This window comes from Pygocentrus nattereri, chromosome 17, assembly GCF_015220715.1.
Source record: "Pygocentrus nattereri isolate fPygNat1 chromosome 17, fPygNat1.pri, whole genome shotgun sequence".
In the NCBI taxonomy this organism is placed as follows: Eukaryota; Metazoa; Chordata; class Actinopteri; order Characiformes; family Serrasalmidae; genus Pygocentrus; species Pygocentrus nattereri.
In genome coordinates this window covers 18,786,427-18,808,560 of record NC_051227.1, presented here as the reverse complement: position 1 = coordinate 18,808,560, position 22,134 = coordinate 18,786,427, and the positions used below count along the sequence as shown (strand labels likewise).

General features: G+C 37.9%; 1 protein-coding gene and 1 long non-coding RNA gene across 4 annotated transcripts; both read right to left on the bottom strand.

Annotated features, from left to right (window-relative positions):
• Positions 1–200: 200 nt before the first annotated feature.
• On the bottom strand, positions 201–16,944 carry LOC108441339. 3 transcript variants are annotated; one of them, XM_017720818.2, is made up of 11 exons: positions 16,762–16,944; positions 13,968–14,031; positions 13,332–13,436; positions 13,033–13,161; positions 12,153–12,299; positions 10,790–10,861; positions 7,583–7,615; positions 7,374–7,397; positions 6,971–7,053; positions 5,902–5,916; positions 201–280 (listed from the first exon to the last, which is right to left on the bottom strand). In XM_017720818.2, the coding sequence occupies exons 2-11, from the start codon at positions 14,026–14,028 to the stop codon at positions 242–244; spliced, it is 708 nt and encodes a 235-aa protein (XP_017576307.2). In that variant the 5' UTR covers positions 14,029–14,031; positions 16,762–16,944; the 3' UTR covers positions 201–241. The 3 variants fall into 3 exon arrangements, with proteins under 3 accessions (XP_017576307.2, XP_017576306.2, XP_017576305.2); XM_017720817.2 differs by lacking the exon at positions 201–280 and adding an exon at positions 5,390–5,683; XM_017720816.2 differs by lacking the exon at positions 201–280 and having other exon boundaries at positions 5,390–5,916.
• A 2,935-nt stretch (positions 16,945–19,879) lies between these two features.
• LOC108441378 lies at positions 19,880–21,239 on the bottom strand. The gene is made up of 3 exons (XR_001858934.2): positions 21,194–21,239; positions 20,677–21,027; positions 19,880–20,451 (listed from the first exon to the last, which is right to left on the bottom strand). It is a non-coding gene; the product is annotated as an uncharacterized LOC108441378 (long non-coding RNA).
• Positions 21,240–22,134: the final 895 nt, after the last annotated feature.

Sequence of the window (22,134 nt, the reverse complement as noted above, 5' to 3'; positions counted from 1 at the left end):
ATGTAAGTCAGGTAAGACATAGCAAAGACAAATCTGTAATCTGTGAATTCTCCTGCCTCTGGAGACGCTTGCTCTACTACACCATAAATTGACATTTGACACTCCTTCCTCTATAGGGTGATATGTATGTTATGAAATTGGATTTGTCCAGTACAGATTTGCATACACATGGCTGAATTCCAAGTAACCTCGGTTAGAGAGCTTGGGTGCAGGAGCCAGTATTTTATTCCTGAAGTGTATACTATGTAGGGAGCAGTGGAGTATTTGAGTCTGAGCCCCACTGTGGAAAAAAAGGAATGAATATCACTTAGTTTTGTGCTAATATAACACTGGAAATTGCATAGAAGTGCCAGAGGAAATTAATTAGTCATAGCAGGAATAATTATGGGAGCAAAAACTGATTACAAAGCAAAGGTTGCATTAAACTGTGCTACAACATGATGTGTTCATTATTGTATGACCAATATATAAAAGTTTCATTAAATGAGTGCAGTACACTGATGGGTGAATGAATATTCTTGCAGTCTTCCAACATTTCATGGCTGCTATATTTAGTGGCAGAAAATTTGTTTGCCTCTGTTATTGTGAATACTTAAAATTAATTAGTGACAATTCTGTAATTTATCACATTTTTTGTATCATATAAAAAAAAACACTGGAATGGATGGCCTCTCATGGTCAGTTGCTTTATTCTATTAGTATGCAGTTTCTGTTTACCAGGCACAAGTTTCTCACACCTGTAAGTGTTAGTGTTTCAAGATTGGAATGCTTTTGTATTGGGTCATCTTGACTGGTCAGTAATGGTCACTATGCCTTTAGTTTTGTTTTGTTTACACATAACCAGAAATGGAAGGCTTTTACTGACACACAACACAGAACAGGGGGTGTTCAAGAGTTCAGATAAAAAAAATCAGATAAAAAAAAAAAACATTAAAAAATATTATCCGATAAGATCTGAGTTACATTAAAAAAAATGTAAAAATGTATCAAAATTTAACATGAGTACATGTAACTTAGAAAATGAAACTAGTTTCTAACCTGGATGTGTTTTGAATTATTGCCTCTCCCACTGTGTCCTTAAAAGTCCTTCACTTCTCTAGTTATGCTTGAGCAAGACAAACTCTTTAGTACATTACTTCCCTCTAGTGATTGCAGACATGTATATGAACCAGGATTGTTCACATCTGCAGTCCATGAAACTCAGTTACATCTCTTTCAAGCACAGAGAGAGAACTCTTTGTTGTCTACGAATTTCACACTACATCAGCAAACACATCTGAACTACTATTTATAAGAATTAAGAGACATTTTCACTTCTAAAATGTATATCACAACTTTTAAATAGATATTACAATAACACAATTTGCACTTATTATACTCTGCTGTAAGCGATTACATTGTACACTGTGGAACACAGTGATAATGCTATCATATTACACATACTTTAAAAATTACAGAAGTGACCAGTGGGGAATACAGTAATGGGCAAAAGTCAGACACCACCCTTCAATGATTTCATTTTCAGTCAAATGGCCATTAAGTGTATTTTAGTCATTTTTCCAGCTGAGGCAGACACAAAAAGCAGTAAACATATATTTAACAGACTACATATAGAGTTCAGTCTTAGAAGTCGGCATTTCTTCTTCTCGCTTTCCAAGTAATCTGAAACACATTCAGTGACGTTGAGGTCTGGACTCTGTGGTGGTCAGTCCATTGTTCAGCTTTCTTGTTTGATGTGTCTGTCTCCTTTTCTCAGTGAGGTTCTTCTTAACAGCTATATGTCCTTTCAGATCCATAATGCTGAGTTGTCTTCTCACAGTGGAAGGATGGACAGAAACACCCTATTTTATGTAATGGTGTACATACTGCAGGAGTAGTGGTGGCTAATCCTGTATCACAACTGGTAAGAGTAGGTGATGAATTTATACATATGTTATGATGATAATCACTAACTAGTAACACTTATTTATTCTATGTATGTGGTCCTTCAAGTATATTCATCAAGGGGTATGTTTTAAATGTTGTGGGACATTTAATGACCAACTGAATAATCTCTTCACATTCTGAAAACACAACTTCAGACTCGTGAAACTTCACTGAATGAGTCAGCTACACGATTAGTCATGTTACTAGTTATACTACTACACATGATGACTCTACAAAACTGTAGAACTATTTGTTGGCTGCCAGAGGTGAAGCCTGTGTGGCATAGAATTCTGCACACTGTAAAAAAATGTTTCATCAGATCAACCAAATGAAATTAGTTCATGTGGCAACATGTAAATGAACTAGTTGTATTCAACTCAAAAAATACAGATTAAAATAGTCAATACTTCAGTAAAACTAGTTAATAAGTGATTTTCGTCTGCAGAACATTCGTTCTTGGTTTCAAAACACTAGATGATCTCTGAAATTGCACTGAGAGAGCCATGAGTGCAGTGACACCCAACATGCTCAATCGTGCATGGGATGAATTAGACTATGGCGTTGATGTTGTCTGTACAGCTGGAGGAGGTTCATATTGAGCACTTACATAATAAATTACATAATATATTTTATGCTCACTTAAACCAGTTACAGTTTACTGCTTTGTTCTGTAAAGATTTACAAGTGAATTTTGAAATCAATTAATCTTTTTGGAATAATAATAAATGATTAAACTGAAAATCAGTTCACTTTAGGGTGGGCCTAACTTTGATCGGTTAAGATTGTTTGTTTGCTTTGGCCTGCTGTTTGGGTTATTGTTGCACTCTGTACCCAGAACAGGGTAGCTTCACACTTTGAAAACATGTTCCAGTGCTTCTCTAATTCTAGAGCACAGTGATCTGAGCAACAACTGGGCATCTGGCTTTTCACATCCCCACTGCGACATCTGAGCGCCATGTTCTTTGTGGATTACTGATCTTATACTGTGGAGATGTATAGAGTGTCTGGATAGACAGCTAATCATTTGTCCAATCTATCACTAACTGCCATTACAGCAAGATACTGTTTAAAGTACTAGCTACTCTACTTAAGTTATTACAGAATGGAGCCATATCTTTAGCTCTACCTACTACCTAGTTAGCTAGCTAGCTCACCAGCATTAAACTGCTTAATTTTAGTTTACTTACTAGATGTAGCTACATTCAGCAGTGATTTACTAGAAGTACCTTTTAATAGTTTCTATTTGTAACATAAATTAATAGCTAGCTACCTTATACTTCTTCCATGCACCTCCAAATAGTCCCACAGACGCTCCACACATCTCCATAATTTAAGAGATGATCTGGTTCTTCACAGAGAACATGCTGCTCAGTACTACAGTTTGGATATGAAAAGCTAGGTGCCCTGGTCCTTGTCCAGTTTGCTGTACTGTAGCACTGGAGACATGCAGGAGTCTGAAGCTAGTCTGTGGCCTATATTCCAGTCAGAGAGTGCACAAAAAACTCCTACATGAATTAAGTCTTGTATTTTACTCCTGATAGTCTGAAACTGCACTGTGGTCTGTATCACGGACAGAGAAGGCAGAAAAATCTCCTACCACCCCACTAATGTTCAGTATTCTACTTCTAATGATCTGAGTTTGAACCGCTAATTAAGTTTCCTCAGCTGGTTTAAGACACTTTTACCGAACTCTTAGGAGTAACTTGCATCTTTCAAATCTGTGAGTAGCTTCTTGTTCAAATGGTCCAGTTCATTTTAAATTTAAGATGGAACAGGTGTTCAAATAACAAGCTGATCTCAGTTTTTTCATGAATGGAGCTGTTTTGATTTGTAAAACAATAAAAGAAGGCCAAAGCAATCAGCCTGAATCGATCAGAGTTAGGCCTGCCTGGAGAGATTGAATTTTTTTCACACAACAACCATGAAATAAATAAAAGGTTGAATAAATAAATGGTTTGTTCATGTAATTATTTAAATAGACTGCTTACAATTATTTAAGGTTTTTAAGTCAAATTTATGAAACAAATGAATTAATTCACATTATAGTTATTTATTTATTTACCTCTTTTATACACTGTGTGCACAGTTATTAGGCAAGTGAGTATTTTGACCATATTATAAATTTTAGGCATATTTTCAAACTCCAAGCTGGATAAACTTGAATGCTTAATGGATTTAAGCATAGCAGGTGATGTGTATCTGTGTAATGAGGGAGGGTGTGGCCTAAGGAGGTCAACACCCTATATCAAGGTGTGCATAATTATTAGGCAGCTTTTTTCTTTAGGCAAAATGGGCCAAAAAAGAGGTTGAACTGACTCTGAAAAGTTAAAAATGACTAAAAGTCTCTCAGAGGGATGCAGAACTCTTGAAAATGCTAAGATATTGGAGCGTGATCAAGGAACCATCAAACGTTTTGTTACAGGGTCACAAGCAACGTGATGAGAAAAAAAGACGCAAATTAACTCCCAAGGATTTGAGAAGAATCAAGCGTGAAGCTACCAGGAACCCATTATCTTCCAGTTCTGTCATATTCCAGAACTGCAACCTAGCTGGAGTATCAAGAAGTACAAGACGTTCAGCGCTCAGAGACATGGCCAAGGTAAGGAAGGCTGAAACCCGACCACCACTGAACAAGACACATAAGCTGAAGTGTCTAGACTGGTCCAAGAAGAATCCGAAGACAGATTTTTCAATGGTTTAATGGACTGATGTAATGAGAGAGACTCTTGACGGACCAGATGGACGGGCCCGTGGCTGGATCAGTAACGGGACAGAGCTCCACTTCGAGTCAGACGCCAGCAAGGCGGAGGTGGGGTACTGGTATGGGCTGGTATTATTAAAGATGAGCTGGTTGGACCTTTTTGGGTTGAAGATGGGCTCAAAATCAACTCCCAAGCCTACTGCCAGTTTTTAGAAGACACTTTCTTTAAGCAGTGGTACAGGAAGAATCTTCATCTTTCAAAAAGACAATGATTTTTATGCAGGACATGCTCCATCACATGCATCCAAGTACTGCTCTGCATGGCTCGCCAGTAAAGGCATTAAAGATGAAAAACTTATGACATGGCCCCTTCCTCACCTGACCTGAACCCAACTGAGAACTTGTGGACAATTCTTAAACGGGAGATTTACAGTGAAGGAAAACAGTCCACCTCTCTGAACAGGGTCTGGGAGGCTGTGGTTGCTGCTGCACAAAAAGTTGATCGTCAACAGATCAAGAAACTGACAGACTCCATGAATGGAAGGCTTATTGAAAAGAAGGGTGGCTGTATTGGTCACTAATTTTTTTTTTTCCTCAGAAATGTTCATTGTAAAGCTTTGAGTTGTTTGTTTATAATTCTCACGAACAGATGAAAATAAAAAATGTGAGATGGGAAAATGTGCGTTTTTCATTTAGCTGCGTAATAATTCTGCACCATTATAGTTGCCCAATAAATGTGCACATGTAGATATTCTCCTAAGAAAAACACAACTTCACTTTTACTTTCTTAAATGCAAATGTACTTTCTTGAGGTTTATTAACATTTTGGATTAACTGAGAGCACTGTAACGCAAACATCCGGGAGGTGGAGCTCTCGCTAATTTTACTCATAACCAATAAGATGAGAGAGAGGAAATACTATGCAGAAAAAAACAAACAAAAAAAAAAACATTACTATCAATAAACCTGTACCCAGCTGAGCTTTTTGCCAATTACAAAAACTGATTTGTATTAATATTATGTTCTTGGCCTCTCTTGGCCTCTCCTTTGATTCATCTAAAAGGAAACCAATATATAAAGTCAGTTTAGAGGTGAGCACTTAAAAGCATTTAGAGTATTATCTGACAAATACACACATGAATATATTTTTTTCAAACTAGAATAAAAATGCATTGCACGGAATGTTTGATGGAAGCGTAAGCAATCACAACAGAGGCAAAAGTACTAAATTAACCCATCAATTTGTGAAGGAAATGACAATACAAAGTACCTACCCTTTTACACCATATCTGCAAAATGAATAACAGTTTGTCAGTCAGGGAAGGGGGAGGGCTTATCTTTCACTATATGGGTGCAAAAAAACTTTATGAAGCCTACAGTATCTTAAAGCTGAGATATCATGCAATAATTTAATAATGAATAATTTCATTTATTTTTCAGATGAATGCAGTTGTTACAGAATGATTTGCCTCAGTGAGCTTTCTCAAACTGAGCAGAAGGAATAAGCTGGCGGCAGAAACCATGAGGGCTCCTGCTGGTTCTGACCCCTTTTGGCTGCAGAGCTGCAGCGACTGCACCCAAAGGAGCAAGACTAAGATCCAATGTCAATTAAGCTAGAGCTCTAGTCTGTTTATATTCCTGGCAAGCCATTTTTCCCCCCAATCATGCCATGCCTAGCCAGCCACTTGCCTCTGTCACTCACACTTCGCTATTACAAGCAAATATGAACATAGCTGATTTTCATGATTTTGACATCCCACTGATTTGTTTCCTTTTGGGAGTAAAGTTGATGGTACAGTGACACATTTTTGCTCCTATGTTAAATAGATTTTCTATTTTGTACAATACAATTACATGAACTTGTAAAATGACTGATAGTAAAGTCTGGACTCCAGGACAAAGCACAGAAGTGGCCTAATCTTAACTGTTTTGACAGTGGAAGACTTTTACTTTTACTAGCCAGTGGCACCGGATATTACTCTTGCTATGTCAGTACCTCAACACATTGCTGTTATCCTACCAGCAACTTTAGAAGGTGCAGTAGGTAGCACTGTCACCTCACAGCAAGAAGGGCCTGGGTTCAATTCCCCAGTTTGGAGTTTGCATGCCCTCCCCGTCTCTGTGTGGGTTTCCTCCCACAATCTAAAGACATGCAGTCAGGCCAATTGGACACACTAACCTGCTCCTGAGTGTGAGTGAATGTGTATGTATGTCTGCCCTGTGATGGACTGGCAACATGTCCATGGTGCATCCTGTCTTCTGCCCCATGACAGTTGGGATAGGCCTATTAATGATCAATTGATAATACTTCTGTAATACTATGACAATAATAATAATGCTTACTGTGAGAGTGAGAGTCATTATCACAATAATCCCAAGTATTACATTGAATGCAATGCTTGTGATACATCCATGACTTTGTCCCTCTGGAAGAAAAGAGCATATAGACAATCATTTAGAGTGATATTTAAGGTTATGCACTTTTTAATACTGAAATGTCTGTGAAGATTTTATTCAGAAGAAGACAGACAGTATTTAGTGGTGCTTCTAACTATTATTATTATTATTATTATTATTGTTATCATTATTATTAGTAGTAGTATTATTATTATTGTATAAATAATATAAAACTATATAATTTGCAGCAATATCATTTATAATTTAATAAGAATCTAATATTTAAAGAACAAATTGGCCTGTCCTGAGTTTCCCTCATGTTTGTAACCAGTGTTTATATTTTGCTCACCTGATGGCTTGTTGTCACACTGACCTGTAAAAAAGTAAGAACCGATTATAAACATAGTGACACTGTTGTGACTTCTTTTTTTTTAATGAGTTGATTAATAGAAATGGTCCAGAATTGCTAAGAATAAAGTTTGTCATGATAAGCATTGCTTCATTGTAACAATAAATGCATTAAGAGAAAAACAATGAAAAGCGAAACAATAATCAAACCTCCAATGTCTTTTGCACTGTTTGGGTGGTTTTCTAAAAAAAAAAAAAAGAATAAGTAAATTAAAAACTCAAAGGTGACAAAAGTCTATAAAGTTAACACAAGCATTAGATTACTTTGTAGTCAACATAATAACAGCAGAAGACACATCTGAAGTGCTGTTCCAAAGTAGATAAAAAATACTAAAATGATAAATTATTTAGAAATTTTCAAATGTTATTAAAGCATTGTTTACATCACAGCGTGTTTTTTCAGAGGAGAGTGCTTTGGTGTATAAATTGCTTTGAGAAGCTGATCTAAGGCCATTTAAATTGTTTCCCAGTGACATTAAGGCATATTCAAAGCATTTTGTTACATTTGTCACGATTGGCCCCTCCCAGTCTGGTCCATGTGTTTTTTGTTTACCTTTTGATCTGCCATGTATGTTTGTTTTGGTCTAGTCCATGTGCTTTTTGTTTTGATCCCAGTCCGGCCCCTTGTTTGGTTACTCTGCCCCTGATTGTTCCCGCCTGTGTTTCCATCTGTGTCTTGTGATCACTAGTTAGCCCTCATGGTTTATAAGCCCCATGTTTGCCCTTCGTTTTTACTGGTCGAGGTACTGTTTGATGTACTGTTTGAAGTGTTTGATATTGGTTTTTGTTTTTTTTTCAGGCCTCCATTGTTTGTTGATCCTGTTTCCATTTTGTCATGTCTGTCCCTCCTTCTCTCTGTGATGGCTTGACCCTGGACCATTGTGACTATGAGCCTGGATTTGCCCATAATAAAAGTTGCTTATCTCAGCGTGTGTGTCCACCTATTCGCTCCATGTCACAGAAAGACCAGCCTCCAAAGGACGCAGCAGGTAAGCGACACACTGGCATGTGGCTGTTTCGTTGGGATGAAACTCCGGCTGTTTCCACATAGCCCGAGTTACCCATGACCCAACTCCTCCACGCCAGTGACAGCAAATCCCCTGGCGCTGAGGGTCTCGTCGGTCCCGTAGGAAGGCGAAGGACCATCCCGTCTTCAATTTGGACCAATAGCGCTCAGGTAGGTGCCTTGTGTCTGCCCGTCTTGAGCTACACTGCAGGGTGGAGGGACCTGCAGAGCAAGACATGGTTAGATGGAAGGAACGAGCATATAATCCTTACTGTGGAACTCGGCGCCACTGCAAGCTGCCTATCGCTCGAGTGAACCTCGGGAACGGACTAGAGGGTCCCGGTTCTGTTTGTTCCTCCAGGTTGGAGCAGCTGTCCCAAGCCCGAGATCCCGATCCATTGGCAGCACCCCGCGGCAAGCCCAATCCCGTGCCCGCTTCGCCTCCAGACCTGCCGCCTGCCCCCGTGGACATCGTCGCAGGTTCGCGTGCCCCCGTGTGGCTGTTTTGTGTTCCTGTTGTGGTTCCCTTTCCTGTCTCTCCTTTTGTTTCTGTCCCGGTTTCTGTCTGTGTCTGTTTTTGTCCGTGTGTCCGTCTTGGTTCCTGTTCCCCTCTCGTTTGCGTGGTCTGTCTGTCTTGGGGGTGTACTGTCACGATTGGCCCCTCCCAGTCCGGTCCATGTGCTTTTTGTTTACCATTTGATCTTCCATGTGCTTTTTGTTTTGATCCCAGTCCGGCCCCTTGTTTGGTTAATCTGCCCCTGATTGTTCCCACCTGTGTTTCCATCTGTGTCTTGTGATCCCTAGTTGGCCCTCATGTTTTATAAGCCCTTGTGTTTGCCCTTTGTATTTGCTGGTCGAGGTACTGTTTGATGTACTGTTTGAAGTGTTTGATATTGGTTTTTGTTTGTTTCTTCCGGCCTCCGTTGTTTGTTGATCCTGTTTTCATTTTGTCATGCCTGTCCCTCCTTCTCTCTGTGTTGGCTGTTTGAACCTGCACCGTTGTGACTATGACCCTAGATTTGCCCATAATAAAAGCGCATATCTCTTCGCTCCACGTCACAGCATTCAGGTACATGTTAACTTATTTACTTTAAAGCTTAATTCAAAATGAACCAACAGTTTGCTTCTCAGGTGGTGCTCCAGCAAGCAAAATCACAAAATGTATAACATTTTACTTAAATCTTAATCATAGCTATTTGCATCTGCACTAGCAGGGGTGCTAATTTGGTGAGTGGGACCAACATTAGGAAGCCAGAGCCTACGTATAGCAATTCATGTAAAACTAGATGTAAAAAATACTCCTGCAGTTAAAATTTACCATATTGTAATTATCATGATATCTGCTTATTTATAAGGAATAATGGCATGTGATATATATTCAGTACATTATGTGCATTTTGTTCTTGAAATTACTTCTAGGAATGATCTGCATCTTGCAATAAATAGCAAATTTTGTTTCATTTGTAGCAAATGTATTTCAATAATAATAAATGTGACAGTAACTGAGAGGAAAAGGAAATGACTATAAATTAATGTAATAGCCTAAGTCATGTGATGATTGTAGTACAGTAAAGTGGTATACAATCAATTTCATTTATAAAGTCACGACAGGTCAACGCTTCATTTCTGGATTCTGTTGCATGTGATGCACATAAAAAGATTTATTGTGAATTTGATAAACTTCATAACTTTGGGTCACAACCCAAATTAATCAGCCAAACAGACCCATAATGTCCATGACATGCAAGAATTAATGGTGCTAATCTATATGGGCATTCTGTAGCCTAGACAGACAATTATCATGTAATGGTGGTAATAAATTAAAGCTAATGAAGTTAGCAGTCATGCTAGCCTCTTGGCTAAATGCACTGACAGATGTTCCTGCAGTGTATTTTCAATCATGCAGCCACTCTTTTAGTTTACAGTGGTGACCCAATATCATCCATCCATCCATTTTCTAAGCCGCTTCTCCGTCAGGGTCGTGGGACCCAATATCATATGATGTGGAAATTTTTTGTGGATAAGTCAGTGTCAAAAATACTGCTAGTTCAAACGTTCTTCCTTCTTCAAGCTGATCTCTTCAATCTTGATCTGTCCCCTATGTCAGGGGTGCCCAGTCCTGGCCCTGAAGATCCACCACCCTTGAGAATGTAGCTCCAACCCTAATCTAACACACCTTATTCCAGGTAATGAAGGCTTAGATCTCCAAGACAAAGACCCCCGATCCACATACGGATTTCTCTGTAAAGCCTCACTTCTCAAATTTGAAGACTGGGTGAGAAAATGTAATGCTATAAATACATTCCTTTGTGAAATGTACAGTTGTGAACTACTTTAAATAGTCAACATACTTGAAGATGTTATGGTGCAGTTTAGGTCTTCTGTCAAGTTCAGTTTTGGATTCACTTTGATGCAGTGGCTCACTTAAGGTAAAGAAATGAGAAATAATGGTTATGTTAGTATCAAGTTGCTGCCCAGATATAAAAGAAAAAACAAATAATTCGTCAATTAGCCTCAATCAATCAATCAATAAATAAACATGTGTCAAAGGCAATAGCCATTATTCATCATAGATATATAAAACAATTGTTACATGCTTTGTTTTCATCAGTTTTGTCTTTGGTGTACAATCAAATTTACCTCTGGTCAGATTGGCCCTTATTCATCACAGCTGCATACGGTCAACTTTGAATGTACACAAATGTTGGTAATATGTTACAATGAGCAATCACTAACAGAAAGAAAGGCATTCGTTAACGTGAACAACACATGAGCTGCTACATCAATAACAGTTAGCCAACTCATAGCTGCATTAGTTCATGTTTTCACATTTTGTGAACATTAGAAACACATGAGATACACAATGGTGTTCACTTAATACTGTGGTGACCCTGAGCTCTCTACTCTCATTTTTATTCTCCCATGAGCCCCTGTAGCTGCCTGTAACTAAGTTTAATGTTGCTGTTAACTAGTGTGCTACTCCACTGGTTCATATGTATATGTGTCATATGGCATGTTTTTAGTTTTATGTTGTGTTTACCATCAGTGGGAGAATAGTGGGTCTTTGTCTCTACCACTGGTTACCCTTGCCATTAGTCCTCCAATTAGCCAGCAAGCATTGAAGCTGGTGTAATTGTACTGTAAGTGTGCTTGCAGCCCAAATAAAGTGTTTCTATTCTGTGATACAATTAACTACAAAAAAAACTCTCAAATGTTGGTGTTAAATGCTAATGTGTATTTTTCTGAAGCATTTTATTCTTAAAGTCCTTTTAAAGTCCTCCTGTGGAGATAACGTTTGACTATGTGTCTGCTGGATGTCTGCAATTTATTGGTTGAGTTTCACAGCATCTCCACTAATCATGGAGTTTTTGTACATTATATGTAGCCTGAATAGGGGCAAACTGGGGTGTGCCATTTGTAAATAATAAGACTTATGGACTCCTTTCAATGCTGTGTGATAGTTTCAAGAATCAGATGTGGGCTTGTTTGTTGTGCACTTGTTTCTACCTTTGTGCAACTTTGATGAATAAGGGCACTGAGTCTAAGAGCATTTTTCTATGCTTTCTTGTTCTATTAGAGAATCTATTAGTTAGTTTTTAAAATACCTTGCAGCAAATTTTGTCATTAACTACTTAATTCTTGAGTCTTCTAACAGAGTAATATGTTGAGAATTCTATGAATACACTGACATTTGCTTTTACAAGCAAAACTAACCATCATGCTGAAGGACGCATCGTGCATCACTGATTTCCTTGAACTGCTCATTGGGATTCCAGTGGCATTCTTTTGGAGTCGCACAGATGTGCTTTGCAAGTCCACATTCCACATTGAGCTGACATTTAATTTCATGTTTGTTTTTGTCTAAAATAGAGAAAAAAAAGTTATAATCTATAGTACTTCAGGAACAAACATAGATTTCAGCATGCAAATCGACATCCATCCATCCATTTTCCAAGCCGCTTCTCCGTCAGGGTCGCGGGCGGAAGGCAGGGATACCCTGGACAGGTCGCCAGTCCATCACAGGGCAGACAGACAAACAAAGACAGTCAATCACACCCAGAGGCAATTTAGCATATCCAACTGGCCTGACTGCATGTCTTTGGACTGTGGGAGGAAACCCAGGCAGACACAGGGAGAACATACAAACTCCACACAAAGAGGACCCTGGTCACCCGGCCGGGTAATCGAACTTAGGCCCTCCTCGCTGTGAGGCGACAGCGCTACCCACCGCGCCACCGTGCCACCCGGCAAATGGACATCATTAAATAAATTACACATAGTAATTAGAAGTAGGTAGTAGTAGTAATAGTATGTTCTCTGCATAAATAATTAGTCCCCATTCACCCTGTTCTTCAATGGTCAGGACCCCCACGTGACCCCCACAGAGCAGGTATTATTTGGGTGGTAGATCATTCTCAGCACTGTGGTGACACTTATGTGGTGGTGGTGTGTTTGAGTGTGTTGCACTGGTTCGAGTGGATCAGACACAGCAGTGCTGTTGGAGTTTTTAAACACTGTCTCCACTCAGAGATGATAGCTCATCTGGTGTCATCAAACAAGCATTTAAGGAAGAGTGATAAACATTTGAGCATACCTTTTGTGATTTCACAGTCTGCAATGCCGATAAGAAAGTCTGGAAAATTTGAGAATCCACATTCTTTACTTGAAGTACAGAATGTGTCACTTTCCCAAACATTGTTGTCAATGCAGTGCATCTGTAAAGCTGGAGAATCAGAAATATTAATTCAAGCACAGCTGTCAACTGTTCAACCTATTTTTGGGCATACTAGAAATGTGTACTGGTCTAGCATGCTAATGCCTGATGAGCTGGAATAGCTGCGAGATGGCAAAGGTCATGCCAACTAATATAAAAAGTATGACTATGAGACTTACTGTGACAAGATGCTAAGTCAGCTTTCCAACGGCAGGAATCATCAAGAAGGCATGCTGTTGTTACATTGCTTTTATGATCACAAAGCACATCTACCTGTTGAAAAACTGAAATTAAAGAAATGAGATTACAAGCATGTAATTGAAATCGATAGAATGTAATGTTTTGCATTCAGTTTTGTTATTAAACTTCCTTATTTCACACTAATACAGTGTGTATCTCCTGCTGCTGCCCAGCTGTACCACGGCAGATGCTTCCTCTAATATCCTCAAATTACTTTATTAATTAACCATATGGAAAGCCAACTCTGTGCACACAAGGAGGACAGAGACCTGGCCTTACAATACGCTGCCCTGCTAATAATACAAAATTCAAAATATTAGAATCTATGAGGACTCAACGAGTTCTACAATTTCAGAGGGTCCATGGGGGTCCTGACCACTGAAGAACAGGGTAAAAGGGGGTAACAAAGTATCAGAGAAACAGATGGACTACAGTCTGTAACTGTAGAACTACAAAGTGCAGCTATAGAGTAAGTGGAGCTGATAAACTGGACAATGAGCACAGAAACAAGGAGGTGGTCATAATGGTAAGCCTGATCAGTGTACATACTTACTTAAATTGTATAAATGGCTTACCAGACTGTATAACAAAAGGCTGACCCAGGAGAATCAGTAACACCAAACAATGCAATCCCATGGTCTACAAAAAATAAAACAAAGGATAAAAATAAGGTATTAAAATGGGCATATGATATGACTTTGCAATGCTTTGTCTTGACCTGAAATGCTTTTTGTTTATTAATTTTTGATCAGTATCCATTGCCATCCTGTGACATACTTCATGCTTAAGTTGCTTAAATAGAAGAAATATGAGCCAAAATCGTAATTAACACAGAGTTGCCAGTTGGGGTTACTAGGGGTTTTCCACACTTTTATGTCACTGCTGGGTTAAGAACAGTTGGACAAAGCAAAGATATCCAGCCAACAATGGTAACTTAGGTCATAAACTGACAACAAATGAGCTACAGACTCTGTCTGTCTGTAAACCAGCTAGATGGAGCTAGAAAGAAGCCAGTTAGTTTAAAATAAATAAATAAATAAATAAATGAATAAAGTTAACATCTTCTATGGTAAGCAAACTGAAATATGACCATTAAAATGTGCCATAAGGTTTGTTTTATTTTTAGTTCAAATATGTTACATTCAGCAAATGAACAATAATTGTGCATTTAAATGTGCAGGAGTGTGTTCTCTCTAGAGGCCCTGCTCTTTTTGTTCATTAAATCAACCAAAGTAACAAAGTACCTGTGGCGCTCATAATTTAAACTATAATATCACTGTTTAATTTTTACTGTTATATTTGTTGCAAATATGACACTTTATGAAATCATATTTTGTAAAGTGTCACAGAAATCCAAATATATTAGGTTTAATTTGAAATTTATATGTACATATATTATTATCATTAAAGTGAGTGTATCATTAAAGTTGAATCATTGAAACAAAGACCATGGGTTCCACACTACAAAGCATTGTCTTAGATATATACAATACAGCAGGCCAAATTTAATGTGTTCTATTTGGAGCACTATAAGTGCAGTGGGAGAAGGTCATTTGGGTTTTTCCTGTGGACAGGGATCAATTGGTCAGATTGTGGTGATCATATGCACAACCAACCAACTTTTTAATTAAAGGTCATTTATTCATATAAGGTATATATGCACAAAATACTAAATTAATAGGTATGCAGAGAAAGCTAGAGCCTTGAAAATACTATAAATAGTGGAGACCCAGAAATAGTTAGTTTATAGTGTTTGAGCAGTGCACATGTAGCCCCCTACACTGGGCTATGATAAATGTATGAACTTGTCTCGTTAGGGCACCCTGCGTTACATAGGTGTGGATTAGTAGTTCAGAATAATTTAGAATATGTTAATAATCTGAGTAATCCTAGCTTAATGACTGCAAGTGTGATGCTACAACAGAATTCAAATGCTAGCAGATCATAAAAAGAGAGATTAAATCTCAAAGAAAGGATTAGGCAAAATCGTAAACAGTAATCAGTCCAAGAGTTGAAACACAGATCAAAACACTCAGGCGATGGTACCAAAGGGGAAAGGCAAGAAGACAAGAAACAGGTAATCCAAACAAAGGTCAAACAACACGAGAAGGCAATCATAAGAAATGCTCAGTAAGATCTCAGAGACACAATTCTTCTCTATGATTCTAAACTAAGCCCGGGCTTATAGACTAAAATTAAAATATCACATGGCATCCAACACAGGTGAACAAGATTAAAATTCCAGAGACTGTGAGCACTGATAGGCACGCGAGTAAGAGTCCGAAGTCACATGATTCTCTGGAGGCCGGAGTTTGAGCTGGATTCCGGTTGTGGCGTCATATGATCGCCCAGAGTATGCTGGGAGATGGAGTCTTTAAGGGAGTTCAAAGAAAGCGTGACCGCAAGAAGAATGTACTGGCAGTGCCTCCAAAATTACATGGACAGTAACTATGCTAGTACCCTCTTTGGATGAAATAAAAATAACTTAATATACTCAAAGGTAGCATTGCAGATTTTAGATTGAATACAACCCAAAATAGAAGGAACAGACAGTTTCATAACAATAAAAGGGTGAATATACATAGAATTTATATTTCATTAATATCTTACTAATTCACAACCCTGCACTCAAAGGACTGAAGCTCAAATGTATGGCTTTGAAAGTAAAGCAATTCTTAGACAGAGCCATCCTTTTCAAGTATTGGTAATGAGCCATTCTCAAGGTATAGCGAGCTGCAAAAAAAATTCTTCCTTCCTGTCATTGCATCCTGTTTTTCTCAGCTGTTGTGATGAAATGACTTTCATGAAATCTACATTCTGTGACAGGGGCATCGCGAATTATGAGACATTACCATCACTTTCCTTGTATCTCAGTTATTTAGATGATACTGGGCTGATAACACGACTGCATTCTGTTCTGTTCTGACTGTTCTGTTGACAGAATCAACGTAAAACTTTCCCACTCTTGTACTATTTTTCTTTCTCTTTCCTTTGCCTCTCTAGTCTCACCCCTTTCTCCCAGTTAGTGAGTTTAAGGCATGAACGAAAACAAAAAATAAGAAAAGGGGAAAAAGAAATAATGATAGAGAATATAACACGTTTTTTTCATATTGAACAAAAATGATATGAGCTATTTTAAGAACCAAAAACATTATCGCTTATTGTTTAGCAAGGTTACAGACAGAATAGCATATAAATGCTAGCATGATGACTGACCTAAGTTTAGATTAAACAGGGGACAGAATAACACAGCAAGACTAAGTCATGTACAGTGAAAAGTAAAAGTATCATACAGCTTTAGAACTTGAGGACAGCCACAGTGCTGCAGCTGTGGGTTCTCAAGTCATGGCAAAGTCACCAGACACTTACCCTAAAAACAAAGGCTGTCCTGGCTTTTGTCGTCTCTCATGAAAACGGTGGCCTTTCCTAGGTTTCTTTGGCAGTGGATGATGACAGTTGATTACAATTGACCTTAACTTGAGTTGTATCGTCGCTTCATGAAAACCGCTCAATTTTTGAGTTCGTCCTAGTAGCTTCTAGGTCAGCCCTGGTTCACTTCTGTCTGTGCTGAGCAGTGATCTGTCATTGGCTGTTTAAGCTTTCGAAATGAATCAATAGAACTTGATTGGTTAGACTGTTCACCATGCAAATGCAAAAAGTGTAACAACTAACTTTTTTACTGCATGAAGATTTTACTGAATTAAGAACACAAAGTCTACAAAGACTTGAGGAACTGAGACACAAAACAAAAATAAAACTAAAATCTAAAATCTACAGATTTAAAGTACAAAGGAAAGGATTGCTCTGCTTCCTCTGTTTTCTTGGTGGTTCTCTCTCTCTCCCTGACCCTTTCTCTCTCTACTTTCCTCTTGTGGGCATAGATAAGATGGGTAAATAGGGTTCCCACATTCGATTTTTATAATGAATACACAATCTCTTCATCTGTGTGTCTGCTCAAATTCACCAGCAACTTCACACAGGGGAGCGCGGGGAGCAACCTAATGCAGGGCACAAATTAACACAGACTTTTTACATTGTTAAAGAAGGTGAAGCAGTGTGAGCTTCTGGCCACTGGCCAACAATTCAGAGCGAATCATTAGTGTCTTGAAGAGCTCTATGCCAAAGAGTGTTTTCAGGCCATCCATCCATCCATGACATTTTTTTCAACACAAGTTTTTTGGTTACTGAGCTGTTTATGTAAATCACAAAATCCAAAATTATATTACTTCAGGCTCCATCTTGTTTGTTAATTCATTCATTCAAATCATCTATTAAAATGATCATAAGCACAAAACACTGAAGGTAAACAGTTTCCATCAGGGAGAACCGAGTGGCTCTGAAATCACTTTTACAAACAAGCAAAGTTTCAGTTTAAGATTTATTTACAACTTAGTTCCAAGTTTATGTTTAATAAAAACTGGATTTAAACTCAGGATCACAAATGAGTTTCCTTTACTATGTTGATCTGTAGGTCTCTGTTCATAAACATAGACAAGCTGAAACTAATTTAGTATAGAATGAAAGTGTATATAAATTTAGAAAAAAAAGAAACGTGCCAGTCACGACTGCGTATGGGGACATATTTCTATATTGTGCTCTATTTACACAAAGTTAGGTTAGTTCCTAGTGAACCGTGTGCTGTACTGGGTTGGTATGACCACCAGGTCAAAACAAGCTTAGAACAAAGTGACCGCTGTGCCCTGATTGGTGCTCTGGCTTTGTGCTTCTTTTGTTTTGACCTGTTACGTTTTTATACACACAGAAACCAAAAGAAAGGCAGATTTCTCAAAATGTGGTGGAGTGAAAGTAAAAAGTCGCCCAAAATGGAAAAACTTCAGTACAGTACAGACGCATGAAAAAAGTACCGTAAAAGTACAGTAACGAATGACATTTACTTTGTTACTGTCCACCACTAATAGTAACTATTACTAACTATTATTGAGCTTACAGACTATTCTATCTAAACGAATTCTAATTTCACACCACGGCTAGTTGTAAACCTCTAACAATCATACTTCTGAAAGAAACATGATTACCAAGGAAAGGAAATGAGATGTCCAACAAAAGAACATAATTCCGAAGATAGTATTAATGAACAATATAACATTTCTCAACAGTGCTTAAGTGAAAGACAATTTACATAGTGTTGAGTGCAAGAAATGCCGAGTACATTATTTATGTACTATTAATATTTCCTGTCAATATTATGGCAAAATCTCTAAGTTTCTCTTGTTCACACTCACCCGACATCCTGAAAAACTCAAAAACTGCTCATCCCTCTTCACTCTACTCCTCTTTTTAAAAAGTAATAAATATAAACAGATTTGTTACGTTCGATGTGTCGATGTAAAGTGAAACTAAAAAGAGGTTGCTACGGGATTTCAGTTTTAATTTAATTACTTTCATTTAATAACTTGAATCGTTTTAATTAATATTATCAAATAAAATCTTTTTTCCACTGTACCCCTTTTATCAGATTAATTAAGACACTGTGTGTAAAATGTTGGTCTGTGGGATAAACTTGGTATCAGCAAACACATTGCCTTGTTATGTGAAACTTGTACATGTTTGTCACTTGTATTTACAGCTTTACTACTTGTTTGTGCTAAGAAATTCATGTGTATGACGGCTGTCTGAATGCAATATTAAGCACACAGGTAAACAAGACACTGGTGGGCTAGCTGCTTATGCGGAGGAGCTAGGGGGAAATCAGGCCAGAGCACAGCAGGGCAATGATTTCTACTGATTTTTTTATCCATTTATTTATTTATTTACTTACTTACTTACTTACTTACTTACTTACTTACTTACTTACTATGTCAGCATCCTGATTCATTTAGAACAAGGCCTGTGACATGCTGTTGATTACAGGCATGCAGTGCAAGTTCTTATCTATAACAACACATCTACTTAATGTAAGTCATGAAACAACAGTACATCTACAAGATCCTCACCTCAGTGTATTCAGATGCTTCACTACCGCTGCTTCTCTAATATGTTGTTGATGTGTTACCCAAAATTCAGCAAGTATGTTTGTCACCTAAGCACCATAAGCCCAAGTGTCCTACAACATTGATGCTTATTATGATGATGTACACTATACTGTATATATGGGTATCAGAATAAGATTAAAAGACCCTTATTAGTCCCTTAATGGAGAAATCCTCCACATTTAACCCATGCATGAAGTGAAACACCACATACAGACTAATGAATGCACACACACCCACTAGGGGGCAGTGATCACACTTGCCCAGAGCAGTGGGCAGCCCCATCCGAAGAGCAGTTGGGGGTTAGGTGTCTTGTTCAAGGCCACTTCAGTCATGTACTGTCGGTTCAGGTGATCGAACCAGTGGCCTTCCAGTCACGGGGCTTGTTCAGTAACCTTCAGAACATGATTGGCCCCGATGATAAGTGGGAAGTAGGGTCCGAATACACAGACAGGAGGCTTAGTCAATTGCATTTTTTAAATGAAAGTTTAGTTCAGATACAGCAAGCATAATAATATAAACAGTAATTCACATGTGAAGCATCTTGCATCAGTTTTTACATTTATGTAAAAGGTTTTCCACAATGTAGATATCTCATTTTCTATAATTCAGAATTCACATCAGCAGTAAAGGTTCATAAGTTATGAAACGCTTATAAAAATATTTCTTTAGACAATAAGCAAACATTTTAAACAAGAGAAGCAATAACAGCTTTGCAGGATATTTTATCATGCCAGTCATTGTCATTATTTAAAATATTATAATACTGTTGTCTGTTTCCCGTCAGTCACAGTCTACAGATTTCAGGTTTTAATTATGCTCAAGCTGTATTAATTTAGGATCACTTGCAGGAAGCAGTACTGACAGTTGTACAAAGTAGAGAAGTAGAGAGTGTTGCACGATGTTATACAAAATACAGGATATTATAGATACAGTCACTAGTTCCAATTGTTTTGGATCCTCTTTCGAATGATTAATACACAGATAATGGTGGCTATTAAGAAGACCAGCAGATTAAGAGAGAAGAAGAGATATTTCAGCCATGGAGGTTCTGGCTCCGGTTGCTGTTCTGAAATGAAAGATTAAATATAATAGGTGTCTAAAGATATAAATAACCACATTTTAGACCAAAGCTGTATCATAGCTACACTTTAACCAAAGTGAAAATAAATTACTCTGCTCTGATACGTTGTTCATGTTCTCCAGGTGACATAGAACATTGTTTGTGCTGTTTTGTGAGTTAGATATACGAAGATGTGGTAAAAGTAATGAGAAGTATATATTTTTAACCCACCAGTTATAATCAGTGAAGTCCCGTTGCTAGAGATCTGCTTCAGTAGTCCATTAATGACACAGGATGCTGTGCAAAACAGCTCTTCTGTGTCATTTGTTGAAAGATTGTGAAGAGTAATTTCACTAAAAGTACCATTTTGATGAATTTGGACTCTGTTTTGATACTTCTTTATTTTTAAAATGTCTTTTGTCCTATCTTTGTTGCTTTGGTCCAATATGACCCAATATATTTTACATCCCTTAAGAGTTTCTTGATGAGATCTGATGTTGCACTGAAGGACTCCTGAATCTCCAATTTCATATTTTTCTCTGGTTGACCACTGTGCAATCCAAACAGTACCATATGCAACACCTTGGATATAAAAGGTTTCCATATTAAGAACAGAACATGTGTTTTCATCTAAGTGTAGTCATGCTCAGTTTACAATTTAATTCAAATAAAATGACTGACAGTGCCACGTACCTTACAGAAATTCACAAAAAATAAAGTGATAATTACATAGAAAAATAGCACTTACCCCACAGAGACACAAACAATAAAGGCATCAGATGTTGCATCCTGTCACATTCTCACATCTACTTCCGCTCAAACACACCTTATAGACAGTTCAAACAACTATAATGCAAAACGTTGACAAAAACGTGTGTACGCTGTAAGACATGACATCTTATCTACTGAAATGATCTTAAATCTAGTTGATCTACAACCCTGTTTTCCAAAAAAAAAACAGGAGTCAGTGTGCAAAATGTAAATAAAAATAAAATGCAATTATGTAAATCATTTAAACCCTATATTTAGTTGACAATAGTACAAAGACAACATATCAAATGTTTAAACTGAAAAATTGTATTGTATTTTGAAAAATATACCCATTTTGAATTTGATGCTGGCAAAATATTTTTTAAAAAGTTGGAACAGGGGCAACGAAAGACTGGTGAATTTGTTTAAGGCTAAAAATGCAGCAACTACTTCTCTACCAACACTCTCAATGCAAAAATTGCATCTGTGGTACTCTTTCTGGGCATGAAACCAAACTGCTGCTCACTGATCTGAACCTCTCACCTTAGCCTTGCTTCAACAACTCTTTCCCATACCTTCATGGTGTGGCTCATCAACTTTATACCTCTGTAGTTACTGCAGCTCTGCACATCACCCTTGTTCTTAAAAATGGGGACCAGTACACTACTTCTCCACTCATCAGGCATCCTCTCACTCTCCAGGATTTTGTTAAACAACCTGGTTAAAAGGTCCACTGCCTTCTCTCCTAAACATCTCCATACCTCCACAGGTGTCATCTGGACCAACTGCCTTTCCATTCTTCATCCTTTTTAAAGCTGCCCTCACTTCCACATTACTAATTCTCTGCACTTCCTGATCCACTATCGCCCCCCCGTTGTCCTCCTCTCTCTCTCATTTTCCTCATTCATTAGTTCTTCAAAGTATTCCTTCCATCTACTC

What these genes read in the sequence shown, in the direction of transcription:
- LOC108441339 (XM_017720816.2), bottom strand. Translation starts at nt 14,028, where the DNA reads ATGGGATTGCATTGTTTGGTGTTACTGATTCTCCTGGGTCAGCCTTTT. An exon ending in AGACTGTGAAATCACAAAAG is followed by an intron (nt 12,300 to 13,032) that starts GTATGCTCAAAT and finishes TCTCTATTTTAG; the next exon opens with ACAAAAACAAACATGAAATT. An exon ending in CAGTGCAAAAGACATTGGAG is followed by an intron (nt 7,398 to 7,582) that starts GTTTGATTATTG and finishes ACTTTTTTACAG; the next exon opens with GTCAGTGTGACAACAAGCCA.